The sequence below is a fragment of the Colobus angolensis genome, unplaced genomic scaffold (genome assembly GCF_000951035.1).
Source record: "Colobus angolensis palliatus isolate OR3802 unplaced genomic scaffold, Cang.pa_1.0 Scaffold301, whole genome shotgun sequence".
NCBI lineage: Eukaryota > Metazoa > Chordata > Mammalia > Primates > Cercopithecidae > Colobus > Colobus angolensis.
Window position 1 is genome coordinate 3,632,330 of NW_012116278.1, and position 23,784 is coordinate 3,656,113.

General features: G+C 54.4%; 1 protein-coding gene across 1 annotated transcript in view; it reads right to left on the bottom strand.

Annotated features, from left to right (window-relative positions):
• COL27A1 (collagen, type XXVII, alpha 1) overlaps positions 1-23,784 on the bottom strand; it is a 175,055-nt gene that overhangs the window by 21,745 nt on the left and 129,526 nt on the right. The window contains exons 39-52 of the mRNA XM_011950124.1: positions 22,682-22,735; positions 21,221-21,274; positions 16,214-16,321; positions 9,121-9,174; positions 8,887-8,994; positions 7,691-7,744; positions 6,667-6,720; positions 3,001-3,057; positions 2,758-2,811; positions 2,546-2,599; positions 2,220-2,273; positions 1,373-1,426; positions 1,155-1,262; positions 577-684 (exon numbers count right to left, since the gene is read on the bottom strand). Of these exons, the coding sequence (XP_011805514.1) occupies positions 577-684; positions 1,155-1,262; positions 1,373-1,426; positions 2,220-2,273; positions 2,546-2,599; positions 2,758-2,811; positions 3,001-3,057; positions 6,667-6,720; positions 7,691-7,744; positions 8,887-8,994; positions 9,121-9,174; positions 16,214-16,321; positions 21,221-21,274; positions 22,682-22,735 (975 nt within the window). The remainder of the gene's footprint in view (positions 1-576; positions 685-1,154; positions 1,263-1,372; positions 1,427-2,219; positions 2,274-2,545; positions 2,600-2,757; positions 2,812-3,000; positions 3,058-6,666; positions 6,721-7,690; positions 7,745-8,886; positions 8,995-9,120; positions 9,175-16,213; positions 16,322-21,220; positions 21,275-22,681; positions 22,736-23,784) is intronic.

Sequence of the window (23,784 nt, forward strand, 5' to 3'; positions counted from 1 at the left end):
AAAGTGCTGGGATTACAGGCGTGAGCCACTGCGTAGCCACCTTTTCCCCTTCTAGTCTCATTCAAATCTTCCCTGGGTCAAGGCCATCGCTCCCTCTGCCTCCTGTGTCTCAGAGGGTTTCAAACTTTCCTCAATTAAACCTCGAGCCCAGGAAGGGCAAGAACCACAACTGAGTCATTCATCTACATCTCCCTTTCAGAGTCCAGCCCTTGGCTCCAACGGATTCACGGCAGCCCCCTCCTCCCACGCTGCACTGGGAAGCTTTCTAAGGATGCCTTGGGGATCCCGGCTGCAAGCAACAGCTGTTGTTCCACAAATGTCCACGAGAGGGCGCCCGTGGACAACTCAAAAACCAGTTGAAGGTTTCAAGGGCCTGGTAGGGGCTGTATTTATAGTTACCCTGATGACCTATCAGCTAGTTCAAGCTTGGGGCAGGACCCCCGAGAAAGGTCAACAATATGGACTCCATTTTCACACAGGCCCTGGGACATGGGTGCCCAAAGGGTCGGAACCACTAGAGTCTGCATCAAGGCAGGAAGGGCAGAGGGTGGGTAAGTGGATTAAGAGGTATCTGACCTTAAATCCCGGGGGTCCCTGTGCTCCAGGTAAGCCGGCCACACCTGGATTTCCTCTCTTCCCAGCAGGGCCCATGGGGCCAGGGTCCCCATCGTCTCCCTGCTCCCCCTGTTAAGAAAGCAGGCAGAGGAGGGTCTCTTGTGTTTCACGAAATAGCCAAGGAAGCAGACGGCTCAACGCCTGGGTGAACCCTGGGTGTAGCTGGAAGAAGGGGTCACACTCCAGGATGGAGGTCAGACAGCCTGTGTGTGACTTGGCTGGACCAGGAGGAGCTGAGGATTGTGAGTGGGGAAGGGCGGGATTCTGAGTGAGGAAGGAGCGGGATAGGAACCCTATCCACCAGGCAGGGGAGGAAAGGACGGTCTTTCTGGGTGCTGACATCCAGAAGAGACAGTCAGAAGGTCCACACTTCCAGGTGCCAGGGGATGAGACGGTTGCCCACCCCAGGGAAACTCCTGGATAGTTGGTTCTGCCCATCCAAGTTTCTAAACGGGCTCCTCTGGCCCATGGCCTGGGGAAGTTCCCCCACACCTGGTCCTGAATGGAGCCACCATCTGTTAACACCAAGCCCCACTCACCTGCTGTCCCACTTGCCCGTCCCTGCCAGGAAGCCCATCTGGTCCAGCGATGCCCTCGAGGCCCTGTCTCCCCACCACGCCCCGGGGCCCTGGCAGCCCCTGCAGGCCCTGGGGGGTACATAAAAAGCTGGTGAGGGCATTTGGCGGGGGAAGGGGGAGAGGGTGGCCGTGGGAGCGGGCAGGGAGGCTGGCTGGAAATAGCAGCTGTAGTCACTCACCTGGACCCCCCTCCGGCCTGGGGCCCCCGCCTTGCCTTGCTTTCCCTTTGGTCCCTGAAAAATCAAGGGCCACATGATGGAGGCTGCCCGGTAGAGGCGTGGGACACTAGGGGCTCTGGAAGGAGGGACTGAGAGGATTGTGGGCCTCTGGGTGAACACCTGATGCCAAAGATGTGCCCAAGTACTCTGGCCTGGAAGCCTGGGGCCAGGGCTGGCCTTGGAACCTCCCGGGGCTGTCACTGAGTCTGCTCTGGGCCCTGGTGTCCCCTCATTGGCACTGGCCATTTCCTGGGAGGAGCCAGAGGCCACGGCTCCACCGGATCCTTTAGAGACTGGGTATCACTGAGGCGTGCAGGTGAGGGGCTGCACCCGGGGGAGGGAAACTGCATTCAGAGAGCACTGGCCCAGCCTGGAGTCTGGGGGAAGGCAGGGGCCCTAGGGGAGAGGCAGAAAGTGGCTCCTCCTCAAGCACCCTGTCTCTGCCTCCTCTTCCTCCAGACCCCCTCAATTGTCTTCTCCCAGTTTTCTCTCTACAGTGTGGTGTGGGGGAGAGAGAGGCCAGCTTTGGCTCTTGACTGCCCTGGGTTCAAGTCACTCTGGTTGGCCTCAGGCAGGCGGCTCCCCTTCTGGAGCCGCGGTGAAATGGGGCTGATCATCCCTCCTGGCTCAGGCTATTTGAAGGGAGATGGGGTCATAGCCAGAAGCAGCCTGCCGGGCTCCTGGTGGGATGCCCCCCTTGCCCTGCCTCGCAGCCTCTGCAGCCTGCGTTTGGTTCGCTGTGTGACTGTGGGTCAGGCTTCCCTCTTCCCGGGACTCAGTCTCCCCGCTGAAACCCCGGCCCTCTTACCTCTGCGCCTTTCGATCCTTTGGGTCCCGGCCGCCCCCGGGGTCCCGGATGCCCCTGCAAACCAAGGTGAGATGACGCAAGGCAGCCCCAGGATTCTCTCCCGGGGAGGGTGGCCAGTCTCCGCCTGGAGGGGGAGGGGTGGGGAGGGGTTTGGGGGTGCAGGTTCTGGGGGTATCCCCAGGGTCAGGGCAGGAGAAACAGAAATGGCTGCCCCAGACCCTCCTGCAGGGAGGGTTCCTTTAAGCTTTAAAGGGTCCAGTTCTTTTATTCCCACTGCCCCCCCACTCAGGGCGGGAGGCAGGGATGGGACAGGAGGCACCACTCACGGGTTGGCCCTGCTGGCCTGGTTTTCCACGGAGGCCTTGCACACCCTCCTGTCCCTGGAAGCCAAAGAGAGACAGGTGAGGGGGGCCCATCCTGCAGGGGGCTGGGAGGCAGCACAGAAGCCCGGGAAGTTCTTGTTCTTTCTGGACATGTGTCATCCCCCATCTCCCTGACATGCCTGGTCCTGCCAGCAGGTGGGAGCTCTGATACTTACAGGGTACCCAGGGTCCCCCGGCTCCCCGCGGTCTCCTCGATCACCCACAGGGCCCTGAATGACAAAGACAACAGCAAAATTTGGGCCACCAGGTGCCGAGGATGCCAGCCCTGGGCCCTGTTAGCCATGCCCTTTGCGGAGCTCTCAGGGACCTGGCCCCTGATCGGCCCACCCCTCTCCATGCAGCGGGAGGCCCAGATTCCACCTAGGACTCCCCATGGTCCAGGGAGGGAGGGGGCTTACCCGATCTCCAGGTGGCCCAGGGGGCCCCTCGGCCTTGCCGTCCTCGCCCTGCTCCCCCTGTGGACACAGAACCAGCTTTAGGGCAAACCGCCTGCTCCTGGGGAATGTGGGGAATTCCAGACAGAAAGTGCTTTGTCAGAGATGAAGTCTAGCCTGCTTAGGGTTACAGATGGGGCACAAACTAGAGAGGGAAGGGTAGGTGTGTCTGAGCCAGACCCAGGCTGGTGTGGAACCAGGGTTGTGGAACACAGGACAGCGCTTTGTACCCTCCGGACGCCCTTGAGCTGTAGGATCCTGCAGGAAGTCAGGGAGCTCAGACAGCCGGGTTCACATCCCGGCTTGCAAAGGATCAGCCGCGTGGCCCTGCAACACGTCCCTTCCCATCTTTGAGCTCCTCTCCTCAGCTGGGGAATAGGTGAACGGAGCAGAGTGGGGTGGGGTGAAGGGGGCAGCGTGTGATGCCCGTCAAGGAGTGGTGAGGACTCCATGGAATGACGCGCGACGCCTGGCAGGGAGTAGTACCAACTCCAGCAGCTGGCACGCATGGGCACTGCTCCAGGCCAGACACAGGCGGACTCATGACATCCGCAGCACAGCACTGTGAAGCAGATGCGATTATTACCCCAATTCACAGATGAGGACACTGAGGCTCGCAGAGATGATGGGACCTGCTCAGAGTTCTTCACCCTCTATCTGAGAGTCCCTGTCTCTGATCCTTGCTGGGAGGAACCAGCTTTAGGGTGAACCTCCTACCCTCCATGGTAGCCCCAGGTGGCACTTGGCAGCCAGTCAGCATGGGGGTGTATCCATAAGACAGGTTCCTATGGGCAGAGCGGGACTGGAGCGCGTCCCGGTGCTGTTGAGAGGACTCAGTGAGGAAAGGCACAGGAAGCCCTCAGCAGGCTGCCGCCCACGTAGCAGGGTCTCAGCAGATGGCGTTAAAATTGCCGTAGCCGGTAACAATAGCAGCAGTGAGACTGTGTCACATGGACATGGCCAGAGACGGGGGTCGGCCGGGGAGCAGAGTTTAGAAGTGAGGTCCTCATGCCATGGCCACCCCAGGCCCTGGTCCACCCGCAGGACAGGTGTAGACGCCACCTTTCAACTACAAGGAAGGTGTAAGCGGAACGGCAAATGGCAGAATCTCAGGGCTCAGAAGAGTCCAGCCCCAGAAAACTTGTGTCACTCCTCTGGGCACAGGGCTCAAGCCAGGCACCCCTGCTCCCTTTGTTCATAGGGACTGAAATGGAGCCGGAAGAGGCTGGACAGAGGCAAAGCGTCCCTGGGGCTAGGACATATCCCTGGCGGGAGTCAGTTCTAAAGGTTGGTGGTGATCAGCCACCAGCCTGAGGCCTCTGTGGTTCCTGTGGGCGGAGGCTGCAGGCTGGCAGGGACTAGGCCTGAGGTGTAGAACCAGCTGTACCCAGAGGGGTGGCCCAGGGAGCGGGGATTCCTTCTCGTCCCTGCCCACTCTCTATGGTTCTTTGATCCAGTGCTCAAGTTCCACTGTGGGCAGAGGCAGCTGGACTTGGGGGCTTTGGGGAAGGGGCCTGCCTGTGTCTACCCAGCATGTTCCATGTGCCTGGCATTTTGTGAGGTTTTTTTCATCCGATCTGCACAGTAACCTATGCCGCTGGGACTATTGTCCCCACTTAATGATGGGAAACTGAGAGGAAGGAAGGTCTTAGCCAAGGTCACTCAGGAATCGGGGCAGTCTGGACCCAAAGCCCAGACTGGATGGGCTTGGATGGTCGGGGGCCCTGCCCGCCCCATCCTGGATCAGCTATACTGATGCCCCGCAATGCGAGTGTAGTTTGGGGATGCATTTTTTAGCACCAGAAATCTGGTAGGATACTGTCCCTCCCCTGTCCAAGTCCCAGAGTCTCATCCCCATTCTCTGGCCACCAGCTTTGTAGTGAGCTCACCCCCACGGTGAGCGGGGGTGGGCGGCTCAAGTTAAAGGCGTATGGCTTCCTTATCTCGGGTCTGCTTTTGGTTAGGGGAGTAGGCTCTGGCATCAGACAGATGGGGTCTAAATCCCGGCCCTGCCACCCTCTTACTACAGATCCTGGGCTAGTCTCTGAGCCTCATGGGGACTCAGTTTCCCCACCTGTCCTGTAGAACAGTGGTATCTCTGCACTGGGGCTGTGGTGAGGATTACGGGAGGAATGGCAGGGAAAGAGCTCTGCCTTTGGGCGTGTGCTCAGTGTCTCCCCAGGAACCTGCTCTCTCCTCCCCAGCACCATCCAGCTTGTGAGTGGCTGTTCATTCCTGGGACTCGCCCTATTTTTGAGACTTCTAAGGGCATCATTCCCAGCCTCTAGCTCAGGGCCTGGAACACACTACATCCTCCATAAATACCTGTTGGACAGCTGGAGGAATGAATGAATCCAGGAACGCCTTCCCAGTCAGAAAAGGCATCTGGCTGATGTGTATGTGATGCCCCCCCAACCTTGGTCTCTCATTCCCGAGGACCCCCCCACTTGATGAGGCACTCAAGGCTCAGGGAATCCTGGGGACCCCCCAAGGCCCCTGCAGCCTTAGGGCAGATTTGATGTTAGGGTCCCATTCTCAGCAGCCACAGAGACTGCTTCTAGAGCTGCAGATGGCCTGGAGCGGAGGCCTTGGGGCGCACCAGGGCCTCTTTGTTTCAGGGTCTGTGTTAACCCCTTCTGTGCCAGCGCTGGCAGGCTGCGAGGGCCCAGGAGGGACCCAGGGTACTGAGTGCCACCTTCGGTGGCTTCCTGTGGAATCGGCTGGGGCGGGTGGCCCTCTTCGATGGCTGAGCTGTCCTCCAGCAGGAGGAAGGGGTCGGCTGGGCAGCACGCCGGGCCAGCGTGAGTCACCAACAGCAGGATTTAGTTAGTGGGGAGCTGACTCAGCAAAAGAAAGGCGTGCTGGGGAGGCAGGGGCAAGCGGAGCGATCCAGCTGAGCCAGCAGGGGAGAGGGGGAGGAGGAAAGACAGAAGGGACTCAGGCGACGAAGGTAGGACTCAGACACGTGGGTTCTGGGGCCAGCTGGGTATTGCCTTGGACGTGACATAGCACCAATACCTTGGACCTTCTGGTACTCCTGGCCCTCCACATCCCCAACAGCATGGCGGGGCAGGGTCCAGGGGTCAGCGAGGATCCTTCCAGTGATTTCTCTCCTCTACCGAATCTTGAGCCAAGGGGTGAGGAATGAACATGCCTTCCCCTCTGCCTTGGTGGCTCCTTCCTTGACCACCAACCACTGGAGTTCCTCACTCTCCGTCCTAAGCCTCTCCTGCTCAGCATCCTCTCCCCAGTCTCGCTGGGTGATCTCATTCACGGGCAAGGCTTCAATTCCCATGTCGACACAGATGATGGAGTTACAGTTTTAGTCATTACAAGATTGATGTCCATTTCTGCTTCTTGGTTATAAGCCCGGTGAGGGCAGGGATTGCCTATTTTCATTCCAGCACTGGGTACAAAGATGACACCCAGCACATACTGCTGAATGTGGATCTGATGGCTCCTGCCTGCTGGGCACGGTGGCAGTGACATCAGCCTCGGCTGCTGCAGGGGGTGAGCCCCCACAGGCTTCTCCAGCCATGGCTACCCCAGGGGCTTTCTCCTGCTGGCCCCGAAGCTGACCTCAGCCTCAGACACGAGGGTGCAGCCGCTTCCCCCAGAGCAAACACCCACCTTTTCGCCTTTTGGTCCAGGAGGTCCGAGGGGTCCCACAATGCCTTTGTGTCCCTGCAGGAAAACAAGAAGGAGGTAAGTCAGAATGAGGACTCAGGAAGGACAAAGGACGTGGACTCTGAGATGGGGACATTGGGCTGCAAAACTGGGTCCCAGCTCTGCCCCAGCTGGCTGTGTGGCTCTGAGTAAGTCTGTGCCTGTCTGAGCCCTGGCCTTCCAGACCTGCCATGCTGGTCCCAGACACACCCCAAAGGGGTGTTCCAGCTTGGATGGTCAGGGGCCCTGCCCGCCCCACCCTGGAGCAGACCTGGAAGGGTATCTTGGGAGAACCAGCTTTGTCCTCCAAGCCAGGACCAGGGACAGGGGCAAAATGCTTGCCTCAACAGACCTTCCCAGGCTTTGGCTAGGCCTGCAGATGTGGACACCCACCATGGGCTCCTCGCAACATCCCTCCAGGTCTTGTCTCACCTGTTTTCCTCTCCCTCTCCTCCCCTCCCTGCTGTATCTCTACCAAACACTGGATCTAGAGCCTCGAGGACCAGAGCTAGGATTCCACCTCCAAACTGAAGTGGTCAGGACTTGTGCGCCTCTCTATCCTCCTGAGCCCCGGTTTCCCCTTCTGAGTAGGCACCATACCCCTCTGAGCCCTGTTCTCTCCAGATGTGTAATGTGGGTTTGGCTCAGCCATGTCTAAGAAGGTGCCAGACTGGATACAAAAATGGTCCCTTCCCCAGACAGCAGACAAGGCACGCAGAGCACCCACCCCAGGCAGGAAATACCCAGGAAGGCTTGGGGTGGCTCATTTTGATCTGGTGGCCCCAACCACACCTGTCTCATCCATGATCTTCCACCCCCCACCACAGCTCTGGGCCCAGGGCTCCCTGGGGCAGGTGAGACCCCACATCTTCAGTGTCCCAGGGGTCAGCCTTCAGCCGGGAGGTGGTGGGGCAGAGGCTGGCGTGGGCCTGTGTGTCCAGGCCTGCAGGACAGAGTCAGGGGGTGGGGTGAGGTGATATCTGCTTACATCATAACCAGCCAGTCCCGGTTCTCCTTGGGCCCCCATGCGTCCAGGAGCACCCTACAAGAGGAGGAGACCCTCGTTGGTATGGAGTGTGGCTCTCACAGCAGGGACACAGCAGCCTCCCTGCAGGCTCCAGCCCTGCTCCACCCAGCAGCCTGGCGCTTCCATGCTGCCCGTAACCAAGGTGTGTGAACAAGGCAGAAAGCCAGTGACATCATCCCTCCTCCCTGGAAATCCCCACCCCCGCCCCAGCCCTCCTTCTCCTGGCTCCAGTGGTTCAAGACAGCTGATTGCTAAATTCTCAGGACTTTTACAAGCCAGTGAAACAGAGCCGTTATTAACAATTCAATTTTATGGACTTATAGTTAAATTAATTTTACTAAAAACCAAGATAGAGGATACTCAAAACTCATCTCCTCCTAGCCATTTTACTACATTTTCCTCCTACCTACACTCATGAGGTTATTTTGGTCTACTGCATCTGTGCATGTTGGTGCAAACACTGCCTAAGGGAGGGCTGCTGTGTAACTCCAACCCACTCTGCATTCAGTGATGTCATGTCAGTGGCTTGAAACCAGCCACAGAGGGAGCATTTACACTGCAGAAATGCAGATCCCACAAACCAGCCTGGTTGCTTAACCTTACACACAGCCAGCTTGGAGCTGCTGTGTCACCCTCTTCAGCCTCCTTCCCTTGCTTCCGCCTGGGGTCTTCGTCTCCTGCAGGTATCAAAGCCCTCTGAGCCCCTTTTCAGGGCAGCCCAGCAATGCTCTGGGACACCCTCAGAGTCATCCAGGGACCTGCAGGAGCATTGCCCTGTTCCTCCTGAATCTATTTCCAGCGGGAAATCTCCTTGTTTGATAAAAACAGTCCTAAGAATCGGGTCTTTTCTCCCCTGATGCTAATAACAAGGCTTATTAATTTGGGTCCATAGAGGGCTTCAGGGAACCCACACACCCCTTCAAATTGCAGGAAATATTCTGTGTGATGTATACTGTTCCGGAGGCGGGGCTGCAGCTTTCTGCAGGTTACCAGAGCGATTCATGATTCAGAGAGGTGGCTGGGACAGTGAGCACCAGGTGTTCAGCTAATAGCTGGGGTGGGTGACAGCAGCACAGAGAAGCCTGGTGTCTCCTCTCCTGCCCTCGGTTCCCTCTATTCCATATCTTACTCCCCGACCCCAGCGAGAGAGTCCTCACCGTTGGTCCCAGGCTGCCCCGGGACCCTTTAGGGCCTGGAGTGCCAGGGGGTCCAGGGTCTCCGGGGACGCCCATCTCACCCAGCTGTCCTTGGTAGCCCTTGGCGCCCTGCAACAGGAGGAGAGACAAGCTGTCACCAGGCCCCAGCAGGACGGAGGGGCCAGGGAGGGGAGGGACTGGGAAAGGGATGTGGGGGAGGGACCTGGGCCCATGGAGGCAGAAGGGAGCACCTACCTTGGCTCCAGTGCGGCCCTTCTCGCCTTGCTTCCCTGATTTTCCTTCAGGACCCTGAAGAGAGTGAAGGGAAAGAGCAAGAGAAAGATGAGAGAAGAGAGGAAATTGAGGCGGATTCGCAAGGTGGTCAGACTGTCGGCTCTGGAGGCAGACGGCCCAGTTCGAAACTGATTCTGCCACTCAGTACCCGTGTGACCTTGAGCCTGACCTAACTTCCCAGGCTAAGCGTCCTCTGCTGTGTAGTGGGGACAGTGTCACAGAACTTAGGGATTCGACTTGGCGATGCAAGAACGTGCTGACAGCGAGGCCTGGGTGCAGGGGTGGACGCTGGGTGTGGCTTCTGCAATTGCTGGCTTCACTGTCGTCATGGTTACTGTTAGGCATCCAGGGGTGTCCTATAGGGAAGAGCGCTCTGCACTGAGCTCTCTCCAGCGCCAAGTGCTGTTCCACCCTCCCAACGACCCTGAACGTTAGGCCCCAATGAGACCCGCTTCCAGTTGAGGCAGCCAAGTTCCCAAAGATACAATGACTTTTGCCCAGGGTCCCAGCTGTGCCTTGCAGGCCCTGAATCAATCCCAGCTGTGCCTGGCTCCAGGCCCAGGGCTCTTTCCACCCCCTGGCTCATGGTCCCCATTGATGACATGAGGTGGCAAATGGAGAGGATTTATAGGTTCTTCCCTATCTCTGAGATGTTGCGCGTCACTTTTGAACAATTCCTGGGGCCTGTCCCTCACACAGGCCCCTCCTCTCTCAGGGGCTGGGCTGGAGGAGCCTCTTCGCAGTAAGAAATTGTGCTGGAAAGGTCAGCTGCCTTCTCCCACTTTCCTTGGGGTCCCCAGGCCATTGCCTCTGACAGGCCACTCTGCCCCTGCCCCACAGGCTTCCCAAAGAGATGCTCTGGCCTGACCTGCCCTGCCCCGCCCTGGTGTGGGGGGGAGGGGCGCGCAAATTCAGCTTCGTGTCCATAGTTGTCAGAGAAACTGCACAGCAAGGGTGAGTGAGTGTGTGCAAGTGTGAATGTGACGGTAAGAGACAGACACAGAGACAAAGAGAAGAGAGAATCAATCCTGGGCCATAGGTCAGGATGGAGGGAGTGGGGCAGGCAGCGTTTCTGGCCTAGAAAGGACTTCTTGACTGCAAGCCTCAAAGGATCTAGAAAGAATGTCTATGCTCTTGGTAAGCACTAAGGAGCTGCTTTGATGTAATCCCTCTGGTTGCATTAACAGAGGCACCAGATGTAGAACGAAGGAGGTGATGTCCCATTCGGGAATAGGTATTGTACTTTCAGAAGAGGCACTGACTAATTGTGATAGAAGAGGGACAGGAAGAAGAGGTCCTAGAGGAACAAGGAAACATCTGGACCAATCCAGAGGACTTGGTTCCTGTCTGCAGATTTCTGCAGCTGTTCTGGGGGCAGGGCCAGCCATGTTCTCCAGGGTGGCCAGTGCATGAAAATTATGGGGCAGCTGGCTTTGATTCAGCACAAGGGAGAAATGTCTGCTCTAAAGACTTAACGCAGCATCAGTTATGATGCCAGAAAAGATGATGCTATCCCAAAGGGACACACCAGTCAGACCACCTTGTGGTCCTCAGAAAGGCAGGAACACTGGCCTGGGAAGGACCTCACAGCACAGACTGCCTGCATCGCAGTGCCTGAGTCCACATGTACCCCTGGACCAGTCCTGCTCTTTCTCTGAACCTCAGTTTCTCCACCTCTAGTATGGGACTAGCCCCGTGGCCTCCAGCCACATACAGCTACTGAACACTTGAAATGTGGCTACTCTGACTGAGAAACTGAATTCTTAATATTATTTAACTTTAATTAATTTAAAATTAAATTTAAGGCCGGGCACAGTGGCTCACGCCTGTAATCCCAGCACTTTGGGAGGCTGAGGTGGGTGGATCATTTGAGGCCAGGAGCTCAAGACCAGCCTGGCCAACATGGCGAAACGCTGTCTCTACTAAAAGTACAAAAATTAGCCAGGTGTGGTGGTGCACGCCTGTAATCCCAGCTACTTGGGAGGGCCCAGGCACGAGAATTTCTTGAACCCGGGAAGCGGAGATTGCAGTGAGCACTACTGCACTCCGGCCTGGGCGACAGAGTGAGACTGTGTCTCAAAAGAAAAAAAAAAAAAAGTAAAAGTTGACACACCCAATTATGTTGCTACAAAACTTGTTTGGAGTAACTTAGGTATATAAACCTACATTTTCAACTGTAAATTTTATGAAATCTCAATACAGATCAAGTATTTCCAGTGAAATTTTATATACAATGAAAATCTAAAAACAGATCAGGTATTTCCAGTGAAAATTCACACCTGAATTGAGATGTGCTATGAATGTATACTACACGCCGATTTCAAAGACTTACTACAAAAAGAGTGCTAAATATCTTATTAATGATTTTCATATTGATTACATTTTGAAATGACATTTGGATTTATTGGGCTAAATAAACTATATTATTAAAATTAATTCTTTTTTTTAATTTGACACAAGGTCTCTCTCTGTTGCCCAGACTGGAACACAGTGGTTCCATCTCAGCTCACTGCAGCCTCAACCTCTGGGGCTCAAGTGATCCTCCCACCTCAGCCTCCTGACTAGCAGAGACTACAGGCATGCACCACCACGCCCAGCTAACTTTTTAATTTGATTTAATTTAATTTTTGTAGAGACGAGTTCTCACTATGTTGCCCAGGCTGGTCTTGCACTTTTAGGCTCAAACAATCCTCCTACCTCGGTTACCTACAGTGCTGGGACTACCGGCACGAGCCACCGCACTGGCCCTTAAAATTACAGTTACCTGTTTCTTTTTGCTTTCTAAAGGTGGCTACTAGAAAATTTAAAAGGAGTGGCTTGTATATGGCTTGTATTTCATTTCTATCAGACAGCACTAGGCAATCTCAAAGTCTCCAGCTCTTCTGGTGATAAAACACCAACAATCCCTACAACCCTCACCACGGGCCACGTGCTGTGTTCTCATTCTACATAAATGTTCGTTCAATTCTCACCAGTGTTTGGAGGAAGGGATTATGTATCCCGTTTTGGAGCTAAAGGAACTGAGGCTCAGTGAGAGGAAGCCCTCTGTGGGCCTCCCAGCCAGGTCAGAAGTGACATGCAGCTCCTCTGCTTCTGGGACACCTCTCCTTCCAGGCTGGTCATGGTCAGGCAACGGGGAAGCCATGTCACAGTGATTGGTGGCATTTTCCAGTGCACTGAGGTGGCTGCAATGGCTGACTGATCCCTTGCAGAAGGCGAGATGAGTCACTGCTGAAGCATCCGGTACAGGGGCAGGGAGACGGGAGGCTGCGTCTCCCCCAGGACAGGGCACTACTTGCTGGGACGTGCCCTCTCCGGCAGAGAGCATACATACAGTGGGTGAGGCTGTGAGCCCGGAATGAAGATTTCTGCTGGGCCCCATCCATATAGACGCATTTCTGGAAAGGCCCCAATGGCTCATAAAATTCTATTTTTAAATACTCAACTGTTTCCAGGCCACAGAGTGGGAGGTATTTATCCTGATGCCAAAGAGACTCAAGTAAGGTCCCTCACTGCCTTATCACTCAGCACACACTTGGCCTGGCCCAAGTGACTCTCTTTCCAATCCCGGCATATGAGAAATGGGAGTGATGGCAAAACATTGACATTAACACAGCTACCACCACCACACCACTACTACCATCATCATCACCATCATCATCACCACTGCCCACACCATATCACCACATCATCATCATCACCTCCACCCCCACCACTGCCATGACCACCATCATCACTTCCCCGCCATCATCACCACCATCACCACTACCCATCATCACCACCACTACCACTATCATTAGTACCACCACCACCATTATCACCACCGTCACCACCACCACCATCACCATCATCACTTCCCCATCATCATCACCACCATTATCATCACCATCACCACCACCAACACCATTATCATCACCATCACCACCACTAACACCACTACCTCCGCCATCATCACCACCACTACCACTATCATTAGTACCACCACCACCATTATCACCACCAGCACTACCATCACCATTATCACTGCCCCATCATCATCATCACCACCACCACTACTATCACCATCACCACCACCACCACCACTACCCCCGCCATCATCATCACTACTACCACCACCACCATCACACTCACCTCCACTCCACTCCCACCCCCACTATCACCATCGCCACCACCATCATCACTGCCTCTCATCATCATCATTATCACCATCACCCCATCACCATCACCACCACCACCACTATCCCCACCATCATCATCACCACCACCAACCACCACCACCATCACCACCACCACCATCACCATGGTCACTGCCCCATCATCACCATCACCACCACCACCACCATTATCATCACCGCCACCACTATCATTAGTACCACCACCACCATTAGCACCACCACCATCACCACCACCACCATCACCATCATCACTGCCCCATCATCATCACCACCACCACCACTATCATCACCATCACCATCACCATCACCAACACCACTACCCCCGCCATCATCATCACCACTACCACCACCTCCATCACCCTCACCTCCACTCCCCTCCCACTATCACCATCGCCACCAGCACCAGTACCACCATCACCACCTCATCACAGTCACCACTACTACTACCACCATCATCACCCCCATCATCTTCATCATCACCACCACCAACACCATCATCAGTACTACCACCATTACCATCATTATTATCATCATTACCACCACTGCCATTGCTGCTGCCCCCACCCACACCATCCACTCACCATCACTACCAGTGACCACCAGCCTCTAGTCACTTTGTCCTCTAAATTTATAAAGACAATCTTTTATATTTCTGGTGCATTTTATAACATGCTTTCCTATCCTGAGTTTTACTTATTCTTTATAGATAAGAAAACCAAGGCTCAGAGAGGGGCAGTGATTTGCCCAAAGTCACACAGAGAATGGGTTGCTTGAGCCAGCCAGAAACTCAAGTTCAACCTCAGGACTCTGGTTCCACGACTTTTTCTGCCATGTATTCCTGCCCATTCCACAGCCATGATACTCAACACTCACTAAAAAAGGGTCCCTGGAACGCTGGAGCTCAAAGTGATCTTAGCACACATTCCTTCCAAATCCTCCAACGGCAAAACCAGAGAGGGCAAGGGGCGGGTGAAAGGTCGCAGACCAAGTTCCTATTGCAGAATCTGGGCCAGGGCCCCTCCTGCTAAATTCCCCTTGGCCCACTTCCCCGCCGCTGAGTCAAGCCCGGGGAAAGCCTCCTGGCTGACTCAGCGCCCTCGTATTCTTCTCTAGTTTGGTGAGTTCATTCTGTTGCAGCTGTTTAGGGGGATTGGCAATTCAGTGCTATTTTTAGGAAACAAATATTTTCCCACAACCATAGTTTGTTGCAGGCTAACTTGGATCTGTCCTAGGTTAGTCATGTAAACACTTCAGGGAGGAAAACAGTGTCAAGAGCAGGCCTGAATCAAACTGGGCTGCTTTGCCTAGGTAACATCGATCTCTCCACTTGAGGGATGAAGAGCGAAATGGACACCCCAGGGAGACTGGGATGGCAGCAGAGGTGTGAGTTCTCACCACCTGCTTGGCTCAAGGTAGATGCCAGCAGGCGTATGCATTTGGGCATTTTGTCTGCAAGGCCACCTAATCCACGGGTCCCAAGCAGTTCGACTGAACCGACCCAGCACTCCTGGGTCACACAAACCCTGCTCAACTGTACCAGACTACCACCGCCCCCGCCACTACCAAGTCAAGTTCTGAGTCATCAGTCCAGTATTTGCGACACTCAGAAATCAACCTTCCACCTGCCTCCAGCCTCATCCTCACAGACCCACAGCCAAGCCCTGGATTCCAACTCTGCCAGAGCCCAGGGGCAGTATGTGTAGAGTCATGCAGGCCTAAGTTCAAATTCCAGCTTTGCCATTTGTCACTGTGTGAGCCTGGGAAGTTTACTTTACCTCTCAGATTTTCCCAATCCTCAGGGGTTGCTATCAGCAGCAAAGAGGGAACCTTCAGGAGAGCACTGGGCACCCTGTCTATACACATTGAAACTTGTCTATACACCTTTAATCTCGGAGCACCTGGCCCAGGGAAGATGCTTGTTGAGTGTTTGTGGACTGACTAAGTACATTTCTGTTAGGGTAGAAGAGCAGAGCTGCTCTGTCTTCTTAATCAACAAACAGACTTTGGTCACCTCTTATGTGTCAGGTCCGGTTTTTTTTTTTTTTTTCTTGTGACAGAGTCTCGTTCTGTTGCCCAGGCTGGAGACAGTGGCGTCATCTCGGCTCATTGCAACCCCCGCCTCCCAGGTTCAAGTGATTCTCCTGCCTTAGTCTCCTGAGTGACTGAGACTATAGGCATGCGCCACCATGCCTGACTAATTTTTACACTTTTAGTACAGACGGGGTTTTACCATGTTGGCCAGGCTGGTCTCCAACTCCTGACCTCAAGTGATCCGCCTGCCTTGGCCTCCCAAAGTGCTCAGATTACAGGCGTGAGCCACTGGCCAAGGCACTGTTAAAGACATAAATGAAGACCAGAAAAGGTCTTGGTCTTCATGGAACCAAGATATACACTGAAGGTTATGCATGTCCCTGAGGGCTCATGGCCCAGCCTGGGGACACGGATGGCTTTTTGGAGGAGGTGATGTCTATGGTGATACCTAAAAGCCAAATAGGACTAAAGCAGGTGACAGGGGAGTGAGGAAAGGAGAGTGTCCTAGACAGAGCATGGACAAAGGCCCAGGGGTAAGGGCCACAGCTTGTCCAAGGAACTGAAAAAAGTTCAGTGTGTCTGGATATGGGGGATGGACGACATGAGGTCGGCAGGGGCCAGGTTTGCACAGGGCAGGGGAGCCGGTAGGATGAGTAACAGATGTTCTGCAGAGCCATGGAACGTTAAGCAGGGAAGGGACATGGTCAGATTGGTTCTCTGGCAAACCACCGGGTGGAGAAAGGACCACAGTGGCACTACCAGAAGACCTCCCGCCCAGCTGCCTGCACAGGCATGAGCGTTCAGGGTACCCCAGAGCCCCAGGCACTGCAAGCAGCCTGCACACTCACCCGGACACCAGTGACGCCAGGGGGCCCGGGGGGCCCGTCCTCACCCATCAGCCCTTCCTGGCCTTTCTCGCCATGTTCTCCATCAGGCCCTGGGTCTCCCCTGTCCCCCTGGGTGGCAGGGCATGAGGAGGGGAGAGAGACAGAGAATAAGTTAGTTGCCAAGTGCATCAGAGGCCCCAAACTGCAGGGCTCCATTCAGACATCCACAGCCAACTGGCCCCTAGATTCCCGACAGGTCCCTCCGCTGCCAAAAAGGCAGGGTGCTGTGACTCAGCTGCCAAGCCCAGTGTAGCCTGAAGCTTGCACAGGACACATCCCAGACCTAGAGGTTCCAACGTGTCCCTGTCTGGGCCTGGGCAGGGAAGGGTAGAGTGACTCAGAGATAAGCTCAGGTCCTGACTGCACCCACCCCACGGAGTTCACAGGAGACAAGGGCAATTTGTCCCCAACTTAGACACATTGGGAGAACAAGAGTCTTATGAAGCAGATTTTTTTTTTTTTTTAAGACAGAGTCTCAGTCTGTCTCCCAGAGAGAGATTGTGCAGAGGTGCAATCATAGCTCACTGCAGCCTCTACCTCCTGGGCTCAAGCAATCCTCCTGCCTCAGCCTCCCAAGTAGCTGGGACTACAGGCACATGCCACCATGCCCAGCTAATTAAATTTTTTTTTCTTTTGCAGAAATGAGCTCTTGCTACAAGAGAGCTTGAGCCCAGGAGTTGGAGATGGTTGCCCAGGTGGGTCTCCGACTGCTGGGCTCAAGCAATCCTCCCACCTCAGCTTCCCAAAGTGCTGGGATTACAGGTGTGAGCCACTGCGCCTAGCTGAAAGAAATTTTCATCAAGCAAGAAAATTTACTCAATTCGCCCTCTCAGAACCACTCTTTCCATTTTTCTGAGCTGCATTTTCAATCCTTGATGACACAAAAACAGTGAATAATAATAATAAATGGTAGGTAACAGTTTGGATGGTATGCACCTGACTCAGGGCAGTGAAGCAACTGTCCCAAGGCAATGCATTGGTTCCAGTAAACTAAGCTCTAAAGGCACAATCCCACTGGACTGCCGGTCTCCATCTTTGTTCATTATAGTTACTGCTTTGCTCTATGGTGAACGTGCCCTCCCACTGCTCTGGGCTCTGCATGGCGATCATTCTTATGGGCTGCAGAATACTTTCTCTGGAGAACGGATGGAGCTAACATTTAATGGCACTAACCATGTCAGGACCATAGTCTGAGTCCTTTAACATTTATTAACTGACTTAATCCCCACAAAAGCTTTCCAAGGCTGGTCCACTTTTAGTCCCATTTTACAGATGAGGAAACTGAGGTAGAGCTAAATCAAGTCATCTGGCCCAGAGTCCCACAACTGGCTAGCGGTGGAGCTGGACTTTGAAGCAGGATCCTGAGCGTGCGTGCCCTCTTTACAGCAATAGGGCTGTAACCAAGGTCTTCTTGGGGCTTCGGGCCTTTGGGGCACCCGGGGTTATTTCCTTGGAAAGGCAACACTTGGCATGAGCACTTTTTTTTTTTTAGATGGATCTCATTCTGTCACCCAGGCTGGAGTGCAGTGGCATGATCTCGGCTCACTGCAACCTCCACCTCCCAGGTTCAAGCAATTCTCCTGCCCCCGCCTCCTGACTAGCTGGGACTACAGGCACATGCCACCACGCCTGGCTAATTTTTGTATTTTTAGTAGAGACAGGGTTTCACCATGTTGGCTAGGCTGGTCTCGAACTCCTGACCTCAGCTGATCCACCCACTTCCGCCTTCCAAAGTGCTAGGATTACAGGTGTGAGCCACTGCACCAGGCCGGCATTGGTTTTTTATGGTTTTGAAGCAATCAGTGTCACTCTAAGCTTGCCTTATCTCATCACGGTAATCTTTGCGTACTCCGAGAGAGATCGGGGGCAGGTGCCGTTCCGGGATGGGGCATGCAGGATTCTAGGATGGGGCATGGGCCGTCACCCTCATCAACCTTGAGCAGAGGAGGTGTGGAGTGCAGCATGGGCATGGCTGCTGAGAGGCGGCGTCCATCAGAAGGTGGTCTCCATCGGGGCTGGCAGGCCTGGGGCCTGTGGTCAATCTGCACTGGCTTAGCTGTGATTTGTTCAGGGAGACCCATGGGAGAGGACATGAAGTCACAGGTACACGGAAGGGATGGGCGAGAAGAGCAGGCTTGGAAAAGCATAGTGTGTCTTTACCAGTTCTGTCCCCCAGTGCCAAGCTTTACGAGGGACACAGATAAACTGGTGTGCATCCAGAGGAGAGACAGCACAGGAAGCAGAGGGCATGAAGCTGGAGCCTGGGGTTTGGCCCTGCCCAGAAGAGAGGCTCGAGAGAGCGACTCACGATTGCTCATTGTTGCAAGCTGGGCCTGCTGGGGCCTGGGCTCCGGGGCAGGAGGTGGGTGTGAGGGAGTTGCTGGGGCAGTTTCTAGCTCAGCTGGGCAGATTTTGCAACGGTGCGGTCCAGAGATGGCACAGATAAAGGCAGGAGACCCCAAGCTGAGGCGTGGGCCAGTGCAGAGCAGATCTGGGCACAGAGTTGTACCTAGATCCCTTCCCGCTGAGAGCCTCAGCTTCTAAGCACAGCCTGGCATGAAGACAGGGAGCTGGCCCGGATAACTCTCCTGCAGACTCCCCTGGCTCTGGGATTCCATTTCTGGCTTGTCGTCCTGGCCACCTGTTCTCCTAACTCTCAGAGGCAGACAGCCTGTTCCAGGAGGCTGGTTGGGTTTTCAGCAAAGGGTCCTCACCTGGGCTCTGCCTAAGACCACCCTCCAGGGGTTAACTGGACCCCTGGGGTGGACGTCTTTGTGAATCGCATGCAGAACAGGCTCTGGGGGTTCCTGTAGATGCCCCAAATCCTCAGACATCTGTCAGTGCTCAGAAGAGCCTTGCAAGTCGCCTTCCTTAACCCTCTCCAATTACAGATGGGAAAACTGAGGTGCAGAGAGGTGGAGGCTCCCTGATACCACCGAGTAAGTCAGTGCTGTGTGAACCTAGGGTTCTGGCTCCTTCTAATTCCAAGATTTTCTGCTCAGGGGACGATGCCTCCCTCATCCCTGGAGTTATGCTGCCTAAGTTCAAATCTTGCTACCGCTACTGAATAGCGGTGTGACCCTGGGCAAGTTTCCTCGTTTGTAAAATCAGGATCAAAGGATTACTGCAAGGATTGAAAGAGATAAACCATGTAAATAGCTTAGCAGCGTGTCTGGCACGTGAATGCTAGATCAAAGCTAATTATTATTGGTCACCGCTACCATCACCACCATCAGCTGGACATCAGCAAAGAGATAACGGGTATAAAAGCACTCTATAAACTATAAAGTGCTGTGCATATTCAACACGCAGTTTTCACCACGAGGGGTGATTCCTGGACAAACACCTTAAGAAAATGGGTCTCTCCTGGGATTCATGTAAAGATCGGGGAAGATGCTGTGCATTTGAGCACAAGGACTCAGGTAGAATTGGCTTTGAAGGAAGGGAAAGAGGACGAAGCCAGGGCCAAAAAGCCATGCAAGGTGGAGGCAGAAGACTGCACGAGGCACCCAGGTTGGAAGACCCCCTCCCGCCCACCTCAATGGACATTCCAAGAAGAAAGGTGGCCACCCAGAGTGGAGTGAGAAGGCTGCTGCTGCGTGCCTCGGTTTCCTCATCCGTCCAGTGGGGATGGTAATATATCAAGCTTGGGAGAGTTGCTGGGAAGATTAATTATTAAATGGGTTAATTCACATAAAGCCTTTCGGGTCAGTGGCACTGGGCACGTGGCAAGCGCCCAAAACATTTTAGCCATGACCTTCATCAGCATCACCACGCAGTGTAGCAGGCACTGGCAAAGGGTGTGGAGGGGCTGTCAAATGCTCCGGGTCTTAGGACTCAGCCGTACCCTAGGATGCAGCAGGGCTGGGGGTGAGGAGGCAGGCAGATGACAGACAGGGGGCGCTCTCGCTCTTGCAAGAAAACGTGAGGAGTCAGCAGGGGCTGGTCACCAAGGCACCCTGGGAGACTGTGGGGAGGGCGTAATGAGAGTGAGCGGAGGCCTGTGGATGGGGAAACTGAGGTTCAGAGAAGGGATCTGCTTCTCCAAGGTCACCTGGAGAGTAGGTGGGTGAGAGGGGATACCCCAACATGGCCCTCAGGACCCTGGGCTGGGGAGCTGACTTGCGCAGGGTGACCGGCCAGCATCAGGAAAAGCCCACATGTGGGGTCAGAGGGGGACCCGAGACGGAGGCCAGGGACTGGCCTGGCTGGAGATGGGTCTGGAGAGTCAGAGGGCGGTACCCACCCGCCCACCCGCAGTTCAGGTGAGCTAAGGTGCCTCTTCAGAGTCCTGACATTTGTGGCTGACAGGAGGCTCTCAGGGAGACGCAGGGTCGAGGTGGGCCAGCAGGCTTTGGCACCTGTGAGCTGTGGGTTTGAATTTTGGATGTGCACTCACAGCCATAGGTCCTGAATATATATCTCTGCCTTCCTCTGAGCCTCAGCCTTTTTGCCTTTAGAATGGGTGCATGGTACAGCAGAGCGAGCAGATTTGGGTCAAACAGGCCCAGATTTGGGTCCTGGATGTGCCAGTTGCTAGTGGTGTGTCCTTGGGCAAGTTGCTTCACCGCTCTGGGTCTCAGTTTCCTCATCTAAAGACAGAACTTCCATTGCCCTGGTACAGGATCCAGCTGGTACAGGGCTTGGTGTTGCGCCTGGTATGCGTGTGACTAATCCTCCCTAAATTGTGACTCATAAGTCATTGGTGGTAATTACTATTTTCCTGACCTTCTAGGTTATTTGGAAGATCACAGAGACCAAAGACCCTGGCTCTGGGCCTGGCATAGTGCCGGTGCTCAGGAACCACCCTTAGCCAAGAGAAGCTGATATTTTAAGAAGGGTAGCAGGAAAGACTGTAAGGTGGTGATGGTCCTGGGAACACAGTGCTTCTGGGAGGAGACTTAGGTCTTGGATGGGAAAGCAATGCCCTGCCAGGGTCCCCAGGCCCTGCCCTAAAAGGGCACTTACCTTCAGCCCATCAGGTCCCATGGGGCCACTGTCACCCTCAAGGCCTGGCTCTCCCTGGAAAGGGTGAGGAGAAAGAGGAGGAGATGTTACTGGGGAGGAGGCCCTGGTGTGCTTTTCCTTTCTTCCCCCTCCCTGGGGCAGTGCCCTGACCCACGGATCTCCAGGCAGTGGGACCCTGGGGGCCCTGGCACACAGTGGGTGCATGGTAGCCAGGGGCTGAGTTAGCAAATGAACAGGAAGGTTGAGGTGACCACCCTCAGCTCTCCAGAAAGCGGAAACAGACCCCCAAGCTACCGACAGCTCCCTCTGCAGGGTGGTGTGGGGTGGGGGCTACATGAGGTCATGAATTTAGAAGGTGCCTGTCATGGATTTGTCCTGGACCTCATCTCTAGGTTGGTTGGCTGGGCTGCGGAGTGGCCTAGTAGTTAAAGACAGGCTTTGACATCAGCCAGACATCAATGCTACTTCTCGGTTTCCCATTCACTGGCTGTTTGACCACAAGCAAACTACTTAGCTCTCATGGGCATCTGTTTTTTCATCTGAAAAATGCGGCTGACACCACCTTCCTCAAGGGTTGCTGTAAGGCACGGTGTGAGCACCCCACACCTGGCAGCCATGTGAGATACTGTTACTGGAGCCGGAGCAAGCCTTCCTGGAACTCCTTGGGGGAATCCCACTTCTCAGATGAGGAAAGGGAGGCCAGTCTTTCAACGTTTCTTCCCAGCAAGCTCGGGAATGACAAGAACACTGAATCCCTGGCTGACCCTCAACCAGGGGTTGCCCTTCCAGCTCCAGAGACGCCCCTGGACAACAGTTCTTGAAACGGCCATCAAATTAAATTTGGGTGTCTCTCTGCTTTTAGAATTCATCGCTGTTCAGAGTCTCTGAGCTGGAAAGGTCCTCGGGGGTTGTCAGATGCAGGATGGCAACCATGTGCCAGTTGTGTGGTCTGTGATCCTCTTGTACCCATGGCAGGTATCACTTATCAACCTGCTGGAATGCAAGCTCCAGAGACGGGTCTCCGTTACTCACTGCTGTACTGCTTGGGCCTCGAGAAAAGTGCCTGATACACAGTGGGTATAGGATTCTCTTTCCTACCGAGCCTCGAGAACCTCAGGATCCTTCTTTCTTTTTTTTTTTGAGATGGAGTCTTCCTCTGTCACCCAGGCACGATCTTGGCTCACCACAAGCTCTAACTCCCAGGTTCAAGCAATTCTCCTGCCTCAGCCTCCCAAGCTGGGACTACAGGCCACAAAATGCATTTTGACCATAAAATGCCTTTCTCTACACTGTGGAAATGCTGGCCTACCAAGACAGACTGGGCGAGGCTATAGAGGTTCATGGTCTATTTCTGTAACTGAGGAAACTGAGGCTTAGGGAGACTGAGAAAAGCCCGTCTCTTCCCCTGCTGTGCCCACACACCCTGGGGCCTTTCAGGAAGAATAAATCGCTTCAACTTACCCGTTGCCCAATGAGGCCCTGCTCCCCAGGGGTGCCCAGGGGTCCAAGGTCACCCTAGGAGAAGCCGAACAAAAGTCTATGGGGGTGGGTAGGGCCAGCCCCAGCCCTCGCCACCCCTTCCTGTTTCCACCTGCTCTGACTTGGGGTGTGGGAGGAGGAGATGGGGAAGGTCCTTCTTCCCAGGGACCACAGAGAAATCGTAAAACACCAACCAGAGCTCCTGTTCCAAGTAACCTTGTCCACGGGCTTCTTCTCCCATGCCAGGACGGGAGGATCATTACCACCAACACCACCACCATCATCCTATTAATAACTAACTGTACTGTTCTGTACTGTTCTAAGGACTTCTTTTTTTTTGAAACAAGGGTCTCGTTCTGTCGCTCAGGCCGGAGTGCAGTGAGGTAATAATCACAGCTCACTGCAGCCTTGATCTCCCAGGCTCAAGTGATCCTCCCACCTTAGCCTCTCTCAAGTAGCTGGGACCACAGGCATGCGCCACCATGCCTGGCAGATTTTTAAATTTTTTGTTGAGATGGGGTCTCGCTACATTGCCCAGGCTGAGGACGTCAGTTTTCATATTAACATATTTGACTTTCAAGACAATCCTGCAAGGAAAGGTATTCTTTTAGAGGTGAAGCATCAGAGGCATTGGGGGAGTTCAGTAAGGAGCCCAAGCTCTCACAAGACTAGTCAGTGACAGATTCAGGATCTGAAGCTGGGCAGTCTGGTTCCAGGAGCCTTGGATGCAGCAATGGCAACTATGTGATTTTACTCTTCCTTGAGACTTGCAGAGAAACCCAAACGAGGAGGAAGCCCTAAATGAGCAGCAATAAATGTCACCTGCCCCCTGCATAAAGGCCCTAAAAGGGTCTTTCTTATTGGAGAATTTTCAAGCTATATTCCCTGCTGGTGTCTAGGGACACAGAAGGAGGGCAGAGCTCTGAGCCTCCAGCCCTGCTCCGGTGGAAACAATCCCACTTCTATCAGTTTTCTATGTGGGGTGGTTTTCTTCATTGGAGTTTGAGCAAAGGATTTTGGGACTAAGCCAAGTCTGACAGCCCCAGGCCTGGTCCAACCCCCTCTTTGAATGACAGGGAGACTTA